The sequence below is a fragment of the Enhydra lutris genome, unplaced genomic scaffold (genome assembly GCF_002288905.1).
Source record: "Enhydra lutris kenyoni isolate GAN:26980312 unplaced genomic scaffold, ASM228890v2 scaffoldscaffold5, whole genome shotgun sequence".
NCBI classification, from domain to species: domain Eukaryota; kingdom Metazoa; phylum Chordata; class Mammalia; order Carnivora; family Mustelidae; genus Enhydra; species Enhydra lutris.
In genome coordinates this window covers 53,540,931-53,562,656 of record NW_019154089.1, presented here as the reverse complement: position 1 = coordinate 53,562,656, position 21,726 = coordinate 53,540,931, and the positions used below count along the sequence as shown (strand labels likewise).

Below are 21,726 nucleotides of genomic sequence, written 5' to 3'. Positions count from 1 at the left end.
GACTAACAATATAAAGGCATAACTCTTTTGACTGTGCTTTGCCTTCCTGCCCTTCACAGATGCTGCATTTTTAATAAACTGACGGTTTGTGGCAACTCTGCCTCAAGCAGGTCTATCAGTATCATTTCTCCTCACTTGGTGTCTCTAAATCACATTTTAAAAATAATTTTTAAAAATTTTTAATAAACATATAATGTATTATCAGCCCTAGGGGTATAGAACTGTGAATCGCCAGGTTTACACACTTCACAGCACTCACCATAGCACATACCCTAAATCACATTTTTAAAAAAATATTTTTATTTATTTGACAGAGAGAGAAAGAGAGTACAAGCAGGGGAAGAAGAGGGAGAAGCAGGCTCAATCCCAGGGTCCTGGGGTCATGACCTGAGCTGAAGGCAGTTGCTTAATCAGCTGAGCCACCCAGGCGCACCTCTAAATCACATTTTGATAATTTTTAAAATATTTCAAACTTTTTAATTATAATTGTTATGGCAGTCTGTCATCAGTGATTATGACTCTCTGAAAGCTCCGATGACAATTAGCATTTTTTAGCTTTAAAATTTATTTTTAAAAACTTTGTTTTATTTTTTTAATTTTTTTAATTAATTAATTTATTTTTTAAAAGATTTTATTTATTTAACAGACAGAGATCACAAGTAGGCAGAGAGGCAGGCAGAGAGAGGAGGAAGCAGGCTCCCCGCTGAGCAGAGAGCCCGATGCGGGGCTCGATCCCAGGACCCTGGAATCATGACCTGAGCCGAAGGCAGAGGCTTTAACCCACTAAGCCACCCAGGCGCCCCAAAAACTTTGTTTTTTTAAAATACATAGTGGCAGGGGCACCTGAGTGGCTCAGTCGGTTAAGCATCTGCCTCCAGCTCAGGTCATGATCCCGGTGTCCTGGGATTGAGCCCTGCATTGGGTCCCCTGCTCAGTGGAGAGCCTGTTTCACCCCAGCCCCACACCCCGCTTATGCTCTCTCAAATAAATAAAATCTTTTAAACAAACAAAAGACCTAACGGTATTGCATACTTAATAGATGAATGTAACTTTTATATATACGGGGAAACCACCTCATTGTGGCATTTACTGTATTACGGTGGTCTGGAACTGAAACTCCCAGTACCTCCGAGGTATGCCTGGTAATCACACCTTCAACTTGGAAAAGATCTGATTATCTTATGTACTTTCATACCTAATGCCAGGACTTTTAACCAAAATCTTAAGCAAGTGGTTGTAATTTTGAACGCAGGCAACAACTTTACAAATGACCTCTACCTATTTTACTATTGCAGTTAACATTTTCAAAAAGTTCTTTCTTCAATTGATTTTTTTTCTATAGCTTTTCATACTTGAAGATACTTATAATCCTCTTTCCCCCACATCATCTCTAGTCCCTCCTGCTCTGTGGTTCCAATTACATGGAAATTCACTATCTCGGTCAGAGTATCACTTTAAAAAACAATGCCCAGAGGGGCACTGGGCTGGCTGTCAATAGAGCATGTAACTTCTTTTTTTAGAAGATTTTATTTGTTTATTTGACACAGAGAGAGAGAGAGCACAAGATGGGGAGTAGCAGGCAGAAGATGGAGAAGCAGGCTCCCCACAGAGCTGGGGGAGCCTGATGTGGGACTCGATCCCAGGACCCTGGAATCATGACCTGAGCTGAAGGCAGTCGCTTAACTGACTGAGCCACCCAGGTGTCTGAGCATGTAACTCTTGATCTCAGGTTTGAGTTCAAGGGCCACAATGGTTATAAAGCTTATTTAAAAAAAAAAAAGATAATGTCCAGAATTGAACACCATGGTTCTAGATATGGTGTGACCAATGCCAAGGATATGTCTCTCTCATTTTGGGTGTCAGATAAAGGACAGAAGTAGCTCCTTCTGGGTTAAGTTTCAATGCTGGCTCACTAAAATTAGTTGGGATTAGTAATGTAGGTTTGAACTTTCCTCCAAACCCCTTACCTATGCATTAACATTTTTTTTTGAGGATTTTATTTTTTATTTATTTGACAGAGATCACAAGTAGGTAGAGAGACAGGCAGAGAGGGGGAAGCAGGCTCCCCGCCGAGCAGAAAGCCCAATGCAGGGCTCGATCCTAAAACCCTGGGATCATGACCTGAGCTGAAGGCAGAGGCTTTAACCAACTGACCCACCCAGGTGCCCCTGCATTAACATTTTTAAAGATTTATTATTTTTAAATAATCTCTATACCCAAAGTGGGACTCAAACTCACAACCCTGAGATCAAGAGTCACACGAAAGGTGCCCCAAGCCTTCTGTTTTTATCTACATTATAAAGCACACTAAATTGCACTGACAGGCAGCACGCTTTTAAACAGCTCATAGCAAAGCTCAAGGTAAATTACAACACCCTGGAGTTTTTTCTCATCAGGAACCTGTCATACTGCATTACTCTGTATTTCTTTAACATAGGGCACCTCTGATCCAAACCCTAGGTATGTGCTGTTTTCCCTATTTCTGAACTCATTTTAAGAGTGATTAAGCTGGGGCGCCTGGGTGGCTCAGTGGGTTAAGCCGCTGCCTTCGGCTCAGGTCATGATCTCAGGGTCCTGGGATCGAGTCCCGCATCGGGCTCTGGGCTCAGCAGGGAGCCTGCTTCCCTCTCTCTCTCTGCCTGCCTCTCTGTCTACTTGTGATCTCTGTCAAATAAATAAATAAAATCTTTAAAAAAAAAGTGATTAAGCTAATGGAAATTAACTAATTGCCTTTTCATACTCTGACTCAATAGACTGTAAGGAAGCATTCACATTGTTACTCAACTGATTAAATGGTCCTGTGCAAACCAAAGACCCTATTTCTCTAATACGTGGTATTACTTGGAACTATATTAAGAGGTGAATATAGTAGGTTTGTAGTTAACAGACCAGTTTAGGTATTTTTCTTCTTCTTCTTTTTTTTAATATTTTTAATATTTATTTGACAATTAGCCTATTGCTATATATATATACAGTACGGCTGATAATAAAATACCTTTGATACTAAATTTAAAATATAGTTTTGCAGAGTGCCTGGCTGGCTCAGCCAGTAGAGAATGAGACTCTTCATCTCAGGGTCATGAGTTCAAGCCCCGTGCTGGGTGTAGCCTCCTTAAAAATATATATATATGTAAAAATAATAGTTTTTGGACTTAAGAGTACATGATGGTCACTGCTATAAAGCATGTTTTTTTCTTCAAACATGATCAATGTACCACTCGCACCAGAACCACCTATCTTGAAAGAAAAAAAACCTAATTTGTAATGATCCTGTAGTGCTTGTTAAAACTGAAATTTCCTGAGGCACCTGGGTGGCTCAGTTAAGTGTCTAGACTGTTTTGGCTCAGGTCAAAATCTCTGGGTTGTGATTTCGAGCCCCAAGTTGGGTTCCATGCTCAGTGGAGTCTGCCAGAAATTCTCTCTCCCTCTCACTCTGTCCCCTTCCCCCGCTTACATGCACATTCTAATAAAAACTAAAAAAAAAAAAAAAAAAAAGTAATTTCCCTACGTATAATAATATGGAATAATCTCCAGGACTCCCAAGATATTAAAGGAAAGAGAGGCAGCCACAGAATACACATAGTATGCAGCCATTTATAGAAGAGCAAAAGGGTGCACATATTCAGGCCATCTGCACAGACCACGTGTACAAGGACATACAATGGATTAATACTGACTCCCTCTGGGAAGGGGCAACTTATGAGGCAGAAGACATTTTATGCCATATACTTCTTTACATCTTTTACATTTTAAACGTGTATGAACCATCCACTCAAACAATATTCTTGGGCTTATTCTGGCCCTCCTCAAGTTTTGGAATTAGGGCTTAAAAATATTAATTTTTATGTTTTCCAGATAACTCTCATTGAACAGCAATTTTGAGACCAATGTTATGAATATTATCTCTCTAGGATACTATAAAGCTTGCCTTTTATTGGGAAAATCTTCAAAAATTAGATAGCTGTCAAATTCAGTAAAAAAAGTAGTGGGTCCATTGAAGCAGCTGTTTATAACTTCAATTCGTAACATACATTGACAACATAATAGCATGACCATGCAAGAAAAAAAATTTTTTAAGAAGCAGGAAAAAATTATTTAAAATACTGACTTAAAAAACCAGAGATCTTAAAAAAAAATCAGATCTTTTCTGTGCTGTTTGTGCAAATTCTGCATTTTTAATTCTAACTTACTCTAAGAAACAGAAGAATAGTGGTGAAGGAAAAAAAATACTAATTTGGAGTGCACTGTATAATTGGGAGTGGATGAAAGTAATCAATTTGTTTTATTTATCATTAAATTACTCTAACAACAGGGAAAGCCAGCCTGAGATGCAGAGAATAACTGATAATTAGTTGCCAAAACAATTGGTTCAAGAATGTATTAGGATGATGCCCAATACTTTTTTTTAAAAAGACTTTTTTATGAGAGCGAGCAAGCACATGTGTGCCCGAGCACACAAACAGGGGGAGGGGCAAAGGAAGAAACTGAGCAGGGAGCCCAACCCAGGGCTCTATCCCAGGCAAAGGCAGACCCCTAACTGACCGAGCCACCCATGCACGCTCCTCCCAATAAATCTTTTCACTAGAGATTATAGTTTTAAGAATTATCAATATGGGGTTCCTTAGTGGTGCAGTCCATTAAGTGACTTTTGGTTTGGCTCAGATTGTGGTCTCAGGATCTCAGGATTGTGGGACTGAGCGAGCCGTAAGTCAGGCTCCATACTGAGTGCCGTCTGCTGGAGATTCTCTCTCCCTCTCCTTAAGCCTCTCCCTTCTGCTTGCTCTTTCTAAAATAATCTTTTAAAAAAATGTCAAAGCAGAAGATAGTAACGAATCCAAGTTATTTCATATAAGATGGTTAATGTGGGTCTAGCCATAACAATGGAAATTAAGTCATGCAAAAACTTGGTACTGAAACAATTATTTTTATAAAAAATTTAAATGGCACCAACTGTTTATCTGGATGAAGACACCCAAAACAAATCAAAATTTTGTTAACAGGCTGAAAACATGTTTAGAACATAACTGCAAGCTGAAGGTAGCAGCCTGGAAAAGTGCTGAGCATGAATTTTGAAACCTGACTCAATTTCAATCCTGTCACATAAGTTATTTGTGATCTTGTCAGTTAGCTACTTTGGGGTTCAACTTTCTCATCTGAAAAATATGAAATACAGCACTGTCACTTCTTAAGATGGGAAAACATGTGAAATGACCTAGCATGTCACTGGGGTGTGATGTTAAGTTCTTGCCTTCCCTAAGAGAACAGTGAGAACCAACATTCCAAAATTTTACTGGGCAAAACTAATTATTCAAATATTCAATCATTCAAAAAACTTATTATTCAAAACTAATTATTTGAAAGAGTAAAATGAGACCTAGAAACATTTAAGAAACACAAAACTGGGGGTAGGGGTGAAAAAGACTTGTCTGTGTTACACAGATAGTATGTGACAAGCTTGGGAGAAAAGCCTATGTCTCCTTTTCTAGTTCTCCAGTGGCTGTCTCCTATAGTTTCCTGGTCTACTAAGGGTCCAGGGAAAGATTCTAACTCCAGAAAGACACTGAGTCAATATACTATTGAATTATAATTTTTTCTGGAAATTATGTGCTCAGGCAACAAGTAGTTGTCAGGAATAACAAGATGTAAGTACCCAAATAAACCCAAATACGGTCATTTCAAAGCAAAAGTAGTTTGAGTCAACTCTAACATAATATACATTTAAGTCATTATGTGAATTTAAGTTTTTATTTGTGTATTTCACTGTAGTGCTGTGACAACAAAATGACATCTGTGTACCAGAGCATACATACATCAACAGTAAGATGTAACTTCTCATTACACCACTGCTAGAATATTTAGCTTTTTGTAGGACACATAAGCATGTAAGATGGCCACACCAAATAATTTTCTGTTTTTTTTTTTTTTTCCTTAGATAACCTTAATTTTTTATCAGTAATACTTTATCAACCTCACTGTTAAGAGAACTGTAAATTACCTGGGTGATGGGGCATGAGGGCACAGGGGAGGATCATTCAACTGTGTTATACTGTAATAGTTTGCTAGAGTAATCTCACACACACCAATAAGGAACTGTCATCATAATTAAGGGCTAGTTACTGTTGTTAGTTGCACAATGATAAAGTTCTTTTGAAAATATTGGTTAGCCCACTTATATATGAAAAATGCCCTTTCCACTTATGCAGAAGAAAAAAATATTCAGAAAGTTATTTTTGGCCTTGCTATGTCAAAAAGTCAACTGTACAAAGATCTACGTGTCAAACCTAAAATTATAATTTTAAAAGTCTATTAAAAACAAAAATGTCATGCATTTTTATTATCAATTATGCAGAGGCTTTAAAACTGTTGCAAGACCATATAGTATATATTAGCTTTTATACTGCTAATGCACAACTAACAGCAAACTTGATTAGATTAACAGAAATCTGTCTTAATTACACCTTTATATATCACACTAGAGACAAATGCCACAAGATCTGCAGAAACATTCAGTTCTGAGTACTTAAATGGCAGGATAACTTTTTGTGTTGTAATCCATCACATACAGAATAACAAAACAAAAGGAAAAAATTCTGCAGTTTCACGTTACAAAAAAACGTACTGCTGTAAAATATTAAGAAGGGGTAAAGGATATCACCTATAACACAAAGTAACAACTAGTGTCAAAGAGCAAACAAAACTCCTAAATAAAAATATCAAAATACACAGAGCAACTGAAGCACAAATACTGCATTAAATACAGTAAAGATTTAATAAGACTAGTTAATAAAAGACACAAAAATAGGGGGTGCTAGGGCAACCAGTAAATAAAACCAAAATAATGGGGAAAACATCTGAAGCATTGTTTTTCCCCTAGTTGGGGCACAATTTTTTTTTTGGGTGTCTTTCCATTCATATAATACCTAACACTGTACATTAAGATATTAATGTCACAGAAAAACTTGGTTCTTCCATGAAATTCTTTAAATTCTTGATAAATTTTTCAAAGTAGACATTATTATGAATGAAAAACAACCAACAAATGGGCACCTGTTGTTTTTAACACTGCAGATTTACAGGAACTTTTTAAAAGTTATCATAATCTTTTTTGTCTTTTTTCCCCTCAGCTTCAAATCCATCAACTCCATCGCTATCCCTTCTTCGTTTCCTGTTGTTGTGGATGTTAAAACGTTGGCTCATTTGGGGTAATGGATCCATGCCTAGAACTTTGTGTATCTGGCGGAATGCAAGGAGTCTCAATGCAAACTGCAACAAAAAGAGCCAGAATTCAGAGTTAATTTTAAAAACCAAAATATTAATTATTAAGTAGGCTTATATCTCCATATAATGTAAAAAAGCATATTTAATTAAACCCCTTGAATAATATTAAGTTTTACAACCTAAATGCTCTGTATGTTCTAGTGTTTATATTTTCAGGCTTTTCTGTACCCACGCTGTTTTTTTTTCTCTTTTTTAAAATTTTTATTTTATTTATTTATTTTTAAAAAGATTTATTTATTTATTTGACAGACAGAGATCACAGGTAGGCAGGGAGGCCGACAGAGGCAGAGGAAGGGAAGCAGCCTCCCCTGCTGAGCAGAGAGCCCAATGCGGAGCTTGATCCCAGGACGCTGGGATCATGACCCAAGCTGAAGGCAGAGGCTTTAACCCACTGAGCCACCCAGGCGCCCCCCGTTTTGGTTTTTAAAACATAAGCTAAGAGGTGCCTGGGCGGCTCAATCAGTTAAGGGTCTCTCGGTTTTGCCTCAGGTCATGATCTCAGAATCATGAGATCATGTCCCAAGTCAGCTCCACGCTGGACATGGAACCTGCTTAAAATTCTCTCCCCTGCTCCCTCGACCCCTCCTGGCCCTACTTGCATGCACTTGTATTCTCTCCAGAAAAAAAAAAAAAAGACGTAAGTTAAGAAATAAGTCTTTACAAAAATTTAGTATTATGTCATTTAAAAAAAACCTTGAAACTGAAACAATACACAGCAAAAGGAATGTAAATCTCATTGAGGAAATCCCTCTTCAGTTTCTACCCATGTATTTTCCCTTTTTTTTCTGTGGATGCCCATGAGTATAGGCTGCACATATACACACATGCACACACACTTTCCCAGGTTTACAAAAAAGGGTCACATTTCTTCAACTTGTTAATTCATGAACTAAAATCAAAATCTTCACTAAATGGTTATGTACATGCAGAAATATGTTAGGCATCAATATAACAAGATTTCATAAGACATTCATCAAATTTCTGGGAATATATACCTCTTAAATTGATTCAAGGAGATGAAGTCATTTGATTATATGGCAAATTTCACTATATGGTCATAACCTTCAATGTAAATGTTTAGATTATTTTTTGAGATATAATTAACATATCCTAAGAGTCTCCCTTTTAAAGGGTACAATTCAGTGTTTTTAGTATACTTACTCAACCATAACCACTCTCTAATTACAGAACATTTTCACACCTCCACCCCCACAACCCCATGACCCAATGTTATTCATTCCTGAACCCATCCACCCTTAGGTCATGATAACTACTAATCTACTTTTCCATTTCTACAAGATTTGCATGCTGTGGATATTTCATATAACATCTGGCTTGGCTTCTTCCACTTAACAAAGTGGCTGCTATTTAGACTATTTTTTTTTTTTTTAAGATTTTATTTATTTATTTGTCAGAGAGAGAGAGAGAGCACGAGAGTGAGCACAAGCAGATAGAGTGGCAGGCAGAGGCAGAGGGAGAAGCAGGCTCCCTGCTGAGCAAGGAGCCCGATGTGGGACTCGATCCCAGGACGCTGGGATCATGACCTGAGCCAAAGGCAGCGGCTTAACCCACTGAGCCACCCAGGTGTCCCTAGACTATTTTTTTTAAGAAAGGATTTTATTTATTTGAGAGAGAAACAGCGAGAGAGAGTGCGCGCGCGCGCGCGCGCACACACACACACACACACACATATATATATAAATAAATAAAATCAGGCTATCAGGAGCCTGATATAGGGCTCAGTCCTAGGACCCCAGGATCATGACCTGGGCTGAAGGCAAGGGCTTAACCAACTGAACCAGCCCCCCCCCCCCGCCCCCGCCACACTTGTTTTTCAGACAGCGAGTGTGTATATGGGCAGAGAGGGATTGGGAGCGGGCAGAGGGTGAGGGAGAGACCACATCTTAAGCAGCCTCCATGCCCATTGCTGAGCCCAATGTGAGCATTGATCCCACGACCAGGAAGTCAGGACCTGAGAGGAAATCAAGAGTTGGACACTTAACTGACTGAGGCACCTGGGTGCCCTGAGACTATTTTTAATAACTAATTATTTTTTTCAGCTGAGATTTAGTTGTTTGTTATAATTATCTGTATGAGAATTTACTATTCTAGAACTTTACCCAATTATACGATTCCAATTCCTTAGAACTTTGCCTCATATGTTGGCTTCTGAAATCCTGAAAGTCTCCAAATCTGTGTTAAGGACTTGATATAGCATTCTATTTAGTCCGTAATTCTGGATTTTTGCCAGTAGTGGGTGCTTCTCTCCTCATTTAAGCTATAAGGCTGATAACCTTCTGAAGTGAGAACTAGGAATATTTATAGTTAATAGAATACTAATTCTTTATTGAGAGATTTAGAAAAGATAAACAGAATAATGCTTTCTTCTGTATTCATGGAAAATACCCAAAGATATCTGATATATAATAATGAATACTAATACATTTCTACCACAGGGATATTGCTGCTAATCATCAGCCTATTTGAATACTAGAAGTTTCTAAATGAAAGAATACTACAGTAAGTAAAATTAAGCATTTGAGGCTAGAGTGAGCATCCTATAACCTCTTGTTCTGTATGTATTTCTAACTTTAACAAGGGAAAATTCTGCCACACAACTGGCAATTATTTAGCAGCAAACAAAATTTGAGGACTGATACTCGAATAATTCTCAAAGATATCTTGGAATTTTAAAATTATATCAAAGAAGATTTGAGGTTTACTTTACAATTACTTTCTGAGGGGGGAGGGTTAATACCTATGGAAAGGGATCTGAATAAATGACCAAGGCTGTATCTTGAAGAAGCAACTTGTAAAGATTACTGAAGAATAAGACTATAGAGGGGCGCCTGGGTGGCTCAGTGGGTTAAAGCCTCTGCCTTCAGCTCAGGTCATGATCCCGGGTTCCTGGGATCGAGTTCCGCATTGGGCTCTCTGCTCAGCAGGGAGACTGCTTCCTTCTCTCTCTCTGCCTGCTTCTCTGCCTACTTATGATCTCTGTCAATACACAGCAAAAGGAATGTCTCTCTCTGTCTGCCTCTCTGCCTACTTGTGATCTCTGTCAAGTAAATAAATTTAAAAAATCTTAAAAAAAAAAAAGAGTTAAGACTACAGAAATACACAAAAATAAAGATAAGCATTATTGGGGAGGGGGGGATAGACCTAGACAGAGACAAAGAAAGAAGAAAATTATTAACATGGGTGCTATAGGTCACCAAGAAATAAACTCAAATCAACATGGGTGCAATTTGTAATTCATAGAGCTTATTTGGATTTTACCAGTTATATATGTACTCCTGTGTATTGTCTTTAGCTTTAATGCAATTTTGTCATATGTGTAGCTTTGCAAAGCTACATCACAATCAAGATATTAACTGTACCATCACCAGAGACTCCCTTTACAGCCACCATTAACAATCCCTACACCCACCCCCATCCCTAACTCTTAGGAACCACTACTGTTCTCCATCTCTGTTATTTCATGAATATTACATAAATGAAACAGTGCAGTTAACTCCTTCACTTTTAACAAGGACATCTGTCACTCCTACCTAAAGCCAGACCACTTTCTTCAAAGTGACGTTAAAAAAAAATGCCTTTCGAATGTGAATTCTTTTAGTTTTTGAATGCCCTGCTCCTAACCCTGAATTTCCTTTCCCTTAGAATTTACAAATAATTCCTCCTTTAAGCACCAAGGAAGAAACAAAGCCACTTAGAGTAACTATCTCCATCCCCAAAAATTAAACCCAAAGAAATACAAACAAAACTTGTCTAATAAATTAATCCTTTAATATGACTTAACAATTTACTTTAATCTTGACATCTTCCAAATTCCAAATTATCGTTGTCAGAAGAGATAACAAATCAAGAACTTAAGTCCAGTACCTAAATGTAAATGTCTTAAGAGTCAATTATTACTAGTTCATTGCTAGTTGCCTTTTCTCCCCTTAGTACAGTTTTGGAATTAAAAAAACGAAAGTTATAGTAGTTTTAGATTGACTTTTTTCATTCATTTGTTAAGGTTCACATATTTTTTCTTTTCCATAAATTTTTTCCCAATAAAATTATCAATTGATAATGATGATAATAGCCAACATTTGTTAAGCTCCTTCCATACACCAGATACTGTTAATACAGTTAAACACATTAACCCATTTAATCCTCCCAATAATCCTGCTTCAGACAGGATACTACTTTTATCCCTGTTTTATAGGTGAGACAGCACAGGTGGTATTCAAACTCAGGGAATCTTGACTCTAGAGCCCACACTCTTTTCCCCTCAAAAGATTTTATTTATCTGAGAGGGAGCACACACGCACAAGCTCTCACAGGGGTGTGTGGAGGGGAGCACAGAGGGAGAGAAACTCAAGCAGACTCCCTGCTGTGTGTAGAGCCTGACAAAGGGCTGAATCCCACACCCCACGAGATCATGACCTGAACTGAAATGACCAGTCCGACACTAAACTGAGCCACCCAGGTGCCCTGAACACACACTTTTAATTAACTACATTAGATAGCCTTTCCAGTAGCAAGAGAGACATATAAATTATAACAGTAATTACCACAAACCACACAGCATATCGCTTCTTACAACCAGAGTACATACGCAGTTCCCAGACTGATATGACATATAATCTAACTCCCACATTTAATAAGACACCGGAAATACAGCTGTATTTTTATATAATAGCTTACTTCAGACATACATACTATAGTTAAACACAATTTAAGGTTATGTTAGTGAAATCTAATTAAATTATACGCCCTCCAAGGGCTTACTTACTAAAGAAGAGAAATAAATATTATACAGTCACTTCTTTTGAAGGACAATTATAAAAACCAAAACTTTAAGGGCAGTGACCCAACAATAAAGCTTTGGGATTAAGAACACACTGGTACCTGTGCGCTGGATGTGATGTCTTCACGCTGTTGGTCAGTCATTGTTGCCAAGGTATCAAATGGATCCTTCTCACAAGGATCCAGAAGTCCAGGACTACCTACAAGCAATCAATATATGGAGAAAAAGGCATTAGCATTACCCATTTGTAAAAGAAAGAGTTCTTATTCAGTTGTCAACACCCAAACATTAAGAACAAAGCAAAACTTACCTTTAAGAATAATGCCTGAAGAAATGCACTCAAAAACTCTTCTTAGTGCATCTCCAGGGCTCTGAGGACTAGAAGCACTACTGATTGCTTTTTCTACCAGTAACTCCATAGCCTAAAAACATAAAAAATGTATTTAATAGCTTACAGACCAAAGGAATCACTAATTTTTTTTTTTTTTTAAGATTTTTATTTATCTGAGAGAGAACAAGAGCAGGAACACAGGCAGGGGGAGTGGGAGAGGGAGAAGCAGGCTTCCCACAGGGAGTGCAATGTGGGGCTTGATCCCAGGACCCTGGGATCATGATCTGAGTGAAGGCAGACGCATAATGACACCCACCCAGGCACCCCCAAAGGAACCACTCATTTTCACACACCAGAATGACAAATTACTTATGAAGTGGTCATTAAAAATTTTAAGACTGAAAACGTGACATAGAACAGATCAAGAAACCAGAATATGAATCACATATAAAAATCATCAAAATGAAATAAAACAAGCAATGAATACAAAACTCTTGAGGCAATATGTAACTTACATTTTAAAAAAAGATACTGTAATTTATGCTTAATGAAGAAAAATGTAAAATAGATTAACAGGGTTTTTTTGGTTTCTAGTTTTAATTACTGCTGGTCTTCCCTATGAAATGACAGTCCTTAACATTCTTTTTTACCCCAAATATTTTATTTATTTGAGAGAGAGCACGCATGAGTGGGGAGAGGGGCAGAGGGAGAGAAGCAGACTCCCTGCTGAGCATGGAGCCTGACTCCAGCCTTGATCTCAGGAACCAGGGATTACAACCTGAGCCAAAGGCACCTCAGTCCCAGGCACCTCAGTCCTTAAAATTCTTTACATATTTAGGGATCACATGTTTGTTCTTTAAACCTACAGTTAGGGGTGCATGGGTGGCTCAGTTAAGTTAAGCATCTGCTTAGGGCATGATTAAGTTAAGGATCGCTTCAGGACGTGATCTCAGTGTCCTGGGATTGAGCCTTGCACTAGGCTCTCAGTCTGCTTCTCTCTCTCTGCCCTTCTCCCCACTCATGTGTTCTCCCTCTTTCTCTCAAGTGAATAGATAAAATCTTCAAAAAACCAAAACAAAATAAAACAACAACAAAAAGCCCCCCTACAGTTACAGCAGGTTAATATCCCAAGTAATGAAGACTTGTTCTTTCTTTATAGACAATGTATGTTACCTAAATTTTCACTTAATGCACAAATGAACTTCTGTATCTTTAAAGAAAATATAACTTATGCTTTTGTTATAAATTACACGAGACTCAAAATTTAAACCAGAGAAAAGTGAAAAAGAGAAAAGTGGAAGTTATAGACTTAGAAAGGAGACATGAAGTGTTCTGAATGTTCTTATTAGAAAAATTTGCTTTCATTTAGATTTTAAAACTTGAGATATAATTCACATAAGAACCATTCTTTTAAAGTGTATAAATTCAGTGGTTTTTAATATACTTACAAAGCTGTTCAACCATACTCACTATCTAATTCCTGAATATTTTCCCCAAAGAAACTCCATACTCCTAGCAATCATTCCCCATCCTTCTTTTCCTCCAACCTCTGGCAAACCACTTTCTATGTCTACAGATTTGCCCATTCTGGACATTTTTACAAATGGAACTATATAAAATGTGGCTTTTTGGATTTGGCTTCCTTCACTCAGCATAATGTTTAAGGTCCACTCATATCATAGCCTTTAAATATGCCTTTTAAATTTTAAAATAGCCTTTTAAATTTTAAATATGACCACCAACATAACATTCAAAGAAACTGAATAGACTGGAACTACAATGAAATCCTTAAAAAGATAATGAAGCTGAAAATACCTTAGTGAGAACCTACTTTAATTATTATTATTTTTAAAGATTTTCTTTATTTGACAGACAGGGAGAGAGCAGAAGCAGGCAGAGCAGCAGAGGGAGAGGGAGAAGCAGGCTCCCCACTGAGCAGGGAGCCCATGCGGGCCTCGATCCCTGGACCCTGGGATCATGACCTGAGCCGAAGGCAGTTGCTTAACCAACTGAGCCACCCAGGTGCCCTGTGAGAACCTATTTTTAGTTGTGTACCTAAGAAGCTTATGGATGTAACCTGAGGTAAAAACCATATCCACCTATTCACCCAAGGTCATATCGCAGATCTTTTAAATAGGAACAACTCTGAAAAGTTTGGACATGTGGAGACTGCAATTCTAAACAAATTAGGAATACATTATAAGAGAGATGGAAATTTAAACAGACAGTATACATTAACAGCTACAAAAAATGATAGCCGAGAAGCACAGGATTGAAAACAAAAAAGAAAAAAATGTAAATCACAATGAAAAAATTTAGTTCAGTTTATTCATTAGAAAAATACAGGGAGATGTTCAAGACTTTTAAAAAAAATAATTTTCTTTATTTTTATTAACATATAATGTATTATTTGTTTCAGGGGTAGAGGTCAAAAAGGATTTTCATTAAAAATTTTTAGTATCTTGAGAAATCAGTTCAGTTACTCAATAATTCTATGAATGTATTATGAAATGTATTATTAATCTCTCTCACTTTTTAAGATGTCTAATAAACTGTGAAATCCTTAAGGAGAGACCAATGTCATTTATTTTGAGCTCCTGTGCCTAGCATTAAGTGGCCAACATATAGAAAATACTGAATAATAAAATGCTTAGAAAACAAAATACTTTTGAAAATAATCCTGCTTGTAAGAGAAATTAAAGGTAATAATTATCAAAATTATTGATGCTATGCTTAAATTACAAAATTGAGTCACAAAATATGCAACTTTCGTAAATATAGCTGACCCCGAATAACACGGGTTTGACCTGTATGGGTCTACTTACATGTGGATTTTTTTTTTTTTCCAATAAATATATCAGAAAATTTTTTGGACGACAGATGAACCACAGAGCCTTGAAATATCAAAAGAATTTAAGAAAAAGGTCTTACTATAAGAATACAGGATATAGGGGCAGCAGGGTGACTCAGCTGGTTAAGCATCTGACTTGATTTTGGTTGTGATTTCAGGGCTGTGAAATCAAGTCCAATGTTGGGCTCTGTACTAGGTGGGGAGCCTGCTTAAGATTCTCTCTCTCCCTCTGCCCAACCCTCTCCGTCTCTGAGAGGGGAAAAAAAAAAAAAGATTACAAGATTTAATGCATACAACACAAAAAAATGTATTAACTGTGTTATTGGTAAGGCTTCCAGTAAAGAGCAGGCTGCGAGTAATTAGAGTCAAAAGTTAGACATAAATTTTGACCTGTGTGGGGATTGGTGTTCCTAACCCCTGCATTGTTCAAGGGTCAACTGTACCTCAAACTTTTTATTAAGTACTTTCAGAGAATGTTAAGAGAAAAATAAGCATTAAATAATCAGCTATAATCTTGGCATGCCAAGATATAGGATGTGTTCCAAGTAATTCAAAACTTTAACAAAATCTGCTTACTAATTGATCTTAAGAAATGAGAACTTATTTTTACTTTTTTTTTAAAAAGATTTTTTTTATTTGACAGAGCAAGAGAGCACAAGTAGCGGGCGCAGCAGCAGGAGAGGGAGAAGCAGGCTCCCTCCTGATCCACACAGGCGCTCCAAAATATGAAAATTTATGATTTATACTTGCATATAAAGGTAGAAACTAAAACCCAAGAAAGAAATAACTTATGGAAAACCAAAAGTCAATACATCAACAAGCACAGTAAAACTAAGTCCACTAATGGAACTAGAGGGTATCATGCTTAGCGAAGTAAGTAAATCGGAGAAAGACAACTATCATATGATCTCCCTGATATGAGGGAGTGGAGATGCAACATGGGGGGTTAAGGGAGTAGGAGAAGAGTAAATGAAACAAGATGGGATTGGGAGGGAGACAAACCATAAGCGACTCTTAATCTCACAAAACAAACTGAGGGTTGATGCGGGGAGGGGGGTTGGGGGGGTAGGGTTATGGACATTGGGGAGGGTATGTGCTGTGGTGAGTGCTGTGAAGTGTGTAAACCTGGTGATTCACAGACCTGTACCCCTGGGGATAAAAATATATTATATGTTTATAAAAAATAAAATTAAAAAAAAAAAAACAAAAACACAAAAACACGACTACTAAGTCCACTATGTGCCTTCTGAAATCACTTGCTATGAAGTGAACAATTTAAAAATACTGATTATCTACAGAACATAGTTGTTTGCCAAGCAGATATCTGTAAGTTAGGAAAGCAAAAGAAGAATACACACGGTCTATAAGCTCTGAAATGTATGCAAAGTAAAAGGACAACATCAAAGATACATACTATTGAATCAAAGAAATAGTATTTAGACTGTACCATAAAGGATCTTGGTAGCTTAAGTTATTTAGAGAGAAAAGCTCTCCATATTAAATGATTTGAAATCTATGATTGTAATATTTGCTTTCAAAACCACTCAAAATCCCTCTCTGGCATTCAAGATGTTGAAGTGAGAATATGGTGGGTCCTCTGGTGTGAAATTTCAGCTTTCCCTGGGTCTTCTGGTAGGAGCCATGATCAACTGTGCTGATAACACGGGAACCAAAAATCTGCGTATCCCTATGAAGGGGACCAAGGGATGACTGAACAGACTTTCTGCTGCTAGCATGGGTGAGATGGTGACCGCCACAATGAAGACAAACCAAAGCTCAGAAAGAAGGTACATAGAAAAGTGGTAATTCAATAATGAAAGTCATTTGGAGAAAAGATGGTGTGTATCTCTATTTTGAAGGTAATGCAGGGTAACAGTAAACAATAAAGGCAAAATGAAAGGTTCTGCTATCACAGAACCAGCTGCAAAAGCATATTTAGACTTGTAGCCCAGGATTTCAATCAATGCCAGCAGGACTCATGATTTTTCGGTGTATTTGTAAAAATAAATAAGTAAAAAAATAAAAATTATTTGTGCCTTCCCTACCCTACCCCTTAGTGAAGCCTGTTTTTCCGTAATAATGTTTACTATGTGGCAAACAACATGCTAAGCACTTTATATGGATGACTGCATTTAATTCTCATAACTAGATGCTATTATACCCTAATTTTAAAAATGGGGGTGGTGGAGGAAACAACTTAAACAGGCTGTCCAATGTTATACAGCTAAAACATAAAAATCAGGCTGGGACTCAAACCCAGGTCTGATTTAAAATATATTTTTGTTTTTTAAAAATCCACAATTATATTTCAATAAATATCCCGTATCAATGGGTGGATCCAGACTGATAACTAGTTTTCTTGCATATTAGTTCCTTTTTTTTAAAAAGATTTTATTTTCAAGTAATCTCTATACCCAACGTGGGGCTCCAACTCACTACTTGAGATCAAGAGTCACGTGCTCCATTGACTGAGCCAGCCAGGCGCTCCACTGCCTAAAAATACACCTTATAAAATTGTGGTAACACAAATACTTTCATTTGGTGGCAGTGTAAACAGGTAAAACCTTTTTTAATGTATAACTGACAAATTCAAAAATTTACAGTAGGGGTATTATACTTAACGAAAGCACAAAAAGGGGCACCTGGATGGCTTAGTCAGTTAAGCATTTACCTTCGGCTAGGGTCACGATCCCAGGGTCCTGGCTCAGCGGGGAATCTGCTGCTTCTCTTTCTCTCCCCACTACTGCCTGCTTGCATGCTCTCTTTCTCTCCAATCAATTAAATCTTTTTTAAAAAAATGAACCACAAAAGATATCTAACACGAGAAAATCTGGTTAAATAATAAAAAGAATAGTAATTATCTCCTTCATTATAACTAATACTTACTGAGAGCTTATTATAAACTAAGCATTAACCAATTTAAATCATCACAATCACCTTTTGGTGATAGATTTGACTATTATTCCTATTTTACAGACGAAGATGCTCTTATTAATAAATAGAATTTTATGAATACCATTACAATAAGCAACTGTATACACAAAAACCATTTCTACATTCCAGCTGTTATAGGCTAATACTGATACATGCATGACAGACTTCCATTCCTAAGTCCATGTGTAGGATGTTCTATTTTTGTATTGTATTTATGTATAGCACCTTATTTCATACTCAACAATCTTGGTAAAAATTGTCATGTCTTGTAGGAAAAAGACAGCTTTCGGGGATTCAGTACTGCATATATCTTTAAGTAGATGGTTTCTGTTAGACATACATTATTTTTAAGCTAAAGTGAATGAGATGATACACTTCAAGTGTAATTTGTGAACTCTTCTGCAAGCTAAGACAACAGTTCTTTGCCATGAAGGTCAGTTTCCTATCATTTAAAAGCTATTCACTGGTTCTAAAAGTGACAGACAGGGGGCGCCTGGCTGGCCCAGTCAGTAGAGCAGGCGACTCTTGAGTCTTGAGACTCCAGAACTCGAATAAAGAGTCCTGCGTTCCAACCCCCTGTTGGGTAAAGAGATTACTACGGGGTGAGGGGGGCAATGTGGACGGGGTGGAGTGACAGCCAGGAACTTTCTTACTATACAAGCTATCACCAGTAAAATCTAAATTACTTATGTTCTTAAAACACACACACACACAACCCCTCGAAATACATACAAAGAAATACTGAATCACATATTACAACAGCTATCTGAGCACAAAGTAGAATTATGGTAGTTCTCTCAGCCTCTTCTTTGAAAACTGTCCTTTTACATTTGACAGACTGCTTTTTTAAAAAAAAACCAAGGTAAAATTAATATAATATAAAATTAAGTACTTTATTTTTATTTTTTTTAATTTATTTATTTGACAGAGATTACAAGTAGGCAGAGAGGCAGGCAGAGAGAGGAGGAAGCAGGCTCCCTGCTGAGCAGAGAGCCCGATATGGGGCTTGATCCCAGGACTCTGAGATCATGACCCGAGCCGAAGGCAGTGGCTTAACCCACTGAGCCACCCAGGTGCCCCTAAAATTAAGTACTTTAGAGTGAGTAAGTATTTCAGTGGTATTCAGTACATTCACCAAGTTGTACAATAACCACCTCTTACCTAGTTCAAAACAATGCCATAATCCCAGAGTAAAAACCCTTAACCCATTAAGAAGTTTCTTCCATTCCCTCTTTCCTTCAAGTCTCTGGCAACCCATCAATTTGCATTCTGTCTGTATGAATTTTGTGGATATTTCACATAAATGCAAAAATATAATGTGACCTTTTGTGTCTAACTTTCTTCACTTAATGTAATGTTTTGGAGGCTTATCTATTGTTACAAATCCTCCTTTTTTGTAAAATATTCCTTAACCTAATCTACACTGTTCAGAAATAAAACATATAATAAACATTAAAAAATTAAGTATATGCCTTTTACAAATATAGCACATATACCATTCTAAAGGAGGTTTAGATACTATGTCATAATTCTGATGTCAGACCAATTTGACAAGAATTCTACCTGTATTTTCTTTACTTCATTACCGTGGGTTCAGGACAAAAGAGGAACTAATTTGAGGGCAGAGTACCATTTTCAGTACTCACTGTAGTAGTGAAGGAAAGCCTAAAAGTAGGCACTGTTACTTCTTTTTTTTTTTTTTAAATTTCTTTTCAGCGTAACAGAATTCATTGTTTTTGCACCACACCCAGTGCTCCATGCAATCCGTGCCCTCCTTAATACCCACCACCTGGCTTCCCCAACCTCCCACCCCCCGCCCCTTCAAAACCCTCAGATTGTTTTTCAGAGTCCATAGTCTCTCATGGTTCACCTCCCCTTCCAATTTCCCTCAACTTCCTTCTCCTCTCCATCTCCCTATGTCCTCCCATGTTATTTGTTATGCTTCACAAATAAGTGAAACCATATGATAATTGACTCTCTCTGCTTGACTTATTTCACTCAGCATAATCTCTTCCAGTCCCAACCATGTTGATGCAAAAGTTGGGTATTCATCCTTTCTGGTGGAGGCATAAGACTCCATAGTGTATATGGACCACATCTTCCTTATCCATTAGTCCGTTGAAGGGCATCTTGGTTCTTTCCACAGTTTGGCGACCGTGGCCATTGCTGCTATAAACACTGGGGTACAGATGGCCCTTCTTTTCACTACATCTGTATCTTTGGGGTAAATACCCAGTGGCACTGTTACTTCTTTACTCAAAGTAAACTGAATGCTAAATAAAACTGAAAATAATAAAGTTCATAAGAATCTCACATTTCTTTTATGAAAATCAAGAAAATTACTTTTGGGGCACTTGAGTGGCTCAGTTGGTTAAGTGTCTGCTTTGGCTCAGGTCATGATCCGGAAGACCTGAGATGGTGCCCTGCATCAGGCTCCCTGCTCAGTGGGGAGTCTGCCTCTCCCTGTCCCCCAAACCAACCTGGCCTGTGTTCTTTTGCTCGCTCTCTTTCTCAAATAAATAAATAAATAAAGTCTTTAAAAAACAAAAGTTATTTCTGCTTAAGGTGATAGTATAAAGCCTAATTTCAGAATCTCTTGCCCAAACACAAAATAAATATGTTACAACACACCCAAGCAAAAATGTACAGTTTCAACCAAAAACAGAGGAAAAGGTCAGTGAAAGAATCTTTCCAAGGAACTGAGTGCCCCGAGTAACTCTCTCCATGGAGCTCATAACTCGGTTATCTAGAGGGAAGATGAGGGAAGGGTTGGCAGCTGAGTGAAAAAAATTAAAAAAAAAAATTCACCAACAACTGCCCAACTAAGAGAAGTAGATAAATAAGTCATTCCGAACGCAGTCGCAGAAAAATAAATTTTCTAAATGTAAAAACCCCTTCTACTCCCCCCTTCCTTATCAGAGAGGGGAAAATAGAATTCACCATCCTGAAGACTCTTGCAGAAGGGAGGAAGAGAAGAGAAGAATAAAGAATCCTAATTATCCACATCTAATCATGTCTAAACAGATATTTGGCTAATATATAAGAAAGGTATAAGAAAGGTAAGTAAGATTAAGATCTGCCAAAGAGGGAAGTGCTAGGGAAAAGGTATTATTGAGGATGGCTGTAACTCTCAACAGAAGTGTCCCAAAGTGGCTTCATATACTCAAAATACTCTGTTGGCTCAGGGAAATGGAAGTTGTTCCTAAAAAGGGATGGTGAATAAGGAAGAGAGAAAAAAAGAGAGAGAGAGAGAGAGCACAGATTCTGCATAGGCGAAGGCTATAGGTACCCACCCTGGATTTGAAAACCAAAGCATGAAGGTATGCCACTGGAATCTACCTCACAGAGTAGCAGAGCACATTCAATCAAGCTGCAGTAGAGAGCACCACCTATGTCTGCAACAAGGCTGCATGCAGCAAATCCATACATCTTTTGTTTAATCCTCAAAGCAGAGCTCACAGAGGAAGAAAAAGGAGAGCCATTTAAAAAGGCATGGAAACGTTCAAAGACAATTCTTGTTTGGAGCACAAAAAG

At 37.6% G+C, this 21,726-nt stretch overlaps 1 protein-coding gene and 1 pseudogene across 2 annotated transcripts in view; one reads left to right on the top strand and one right to left on the bottom strand.

Moving 5' to 3' along the window:
- Positions 1-5,726: 5,726 nt before the first annotated feature.
- The window catches only part of LOC111140851 (zinc finger RNA binding protein), an 87,425-nt gene continuing 71,425 nt past the window's right edge, over positions 5,727-21,726 (bottom strand). For both annotated transcript variants that reach the window (XM_022493069.1, XM_022493070.1), the window contains 3 exons: positions 12,387-12,498; positions 12,178-12,275; positions 5,727-7,263 (listed from right to left, as the gene is read on the bottom strand). In XM_022493069.1, the coding sequence (XP_022348777.1) occupies positions 7,084-7,263; positions 12,178-12,275; positions 12,387-12,498 (390 nt within the window). In that variant the 3' untranslated portion in view covers positions 5,727-7,083. The remainder of the gene's footprint in view (positions 7,264-12,177; positions 12,276-12,386; positions 12,499-21,726) is intronic.
- Positions 16,102-17,259, top strand: LOC111141041 (annotated as a pseudogene).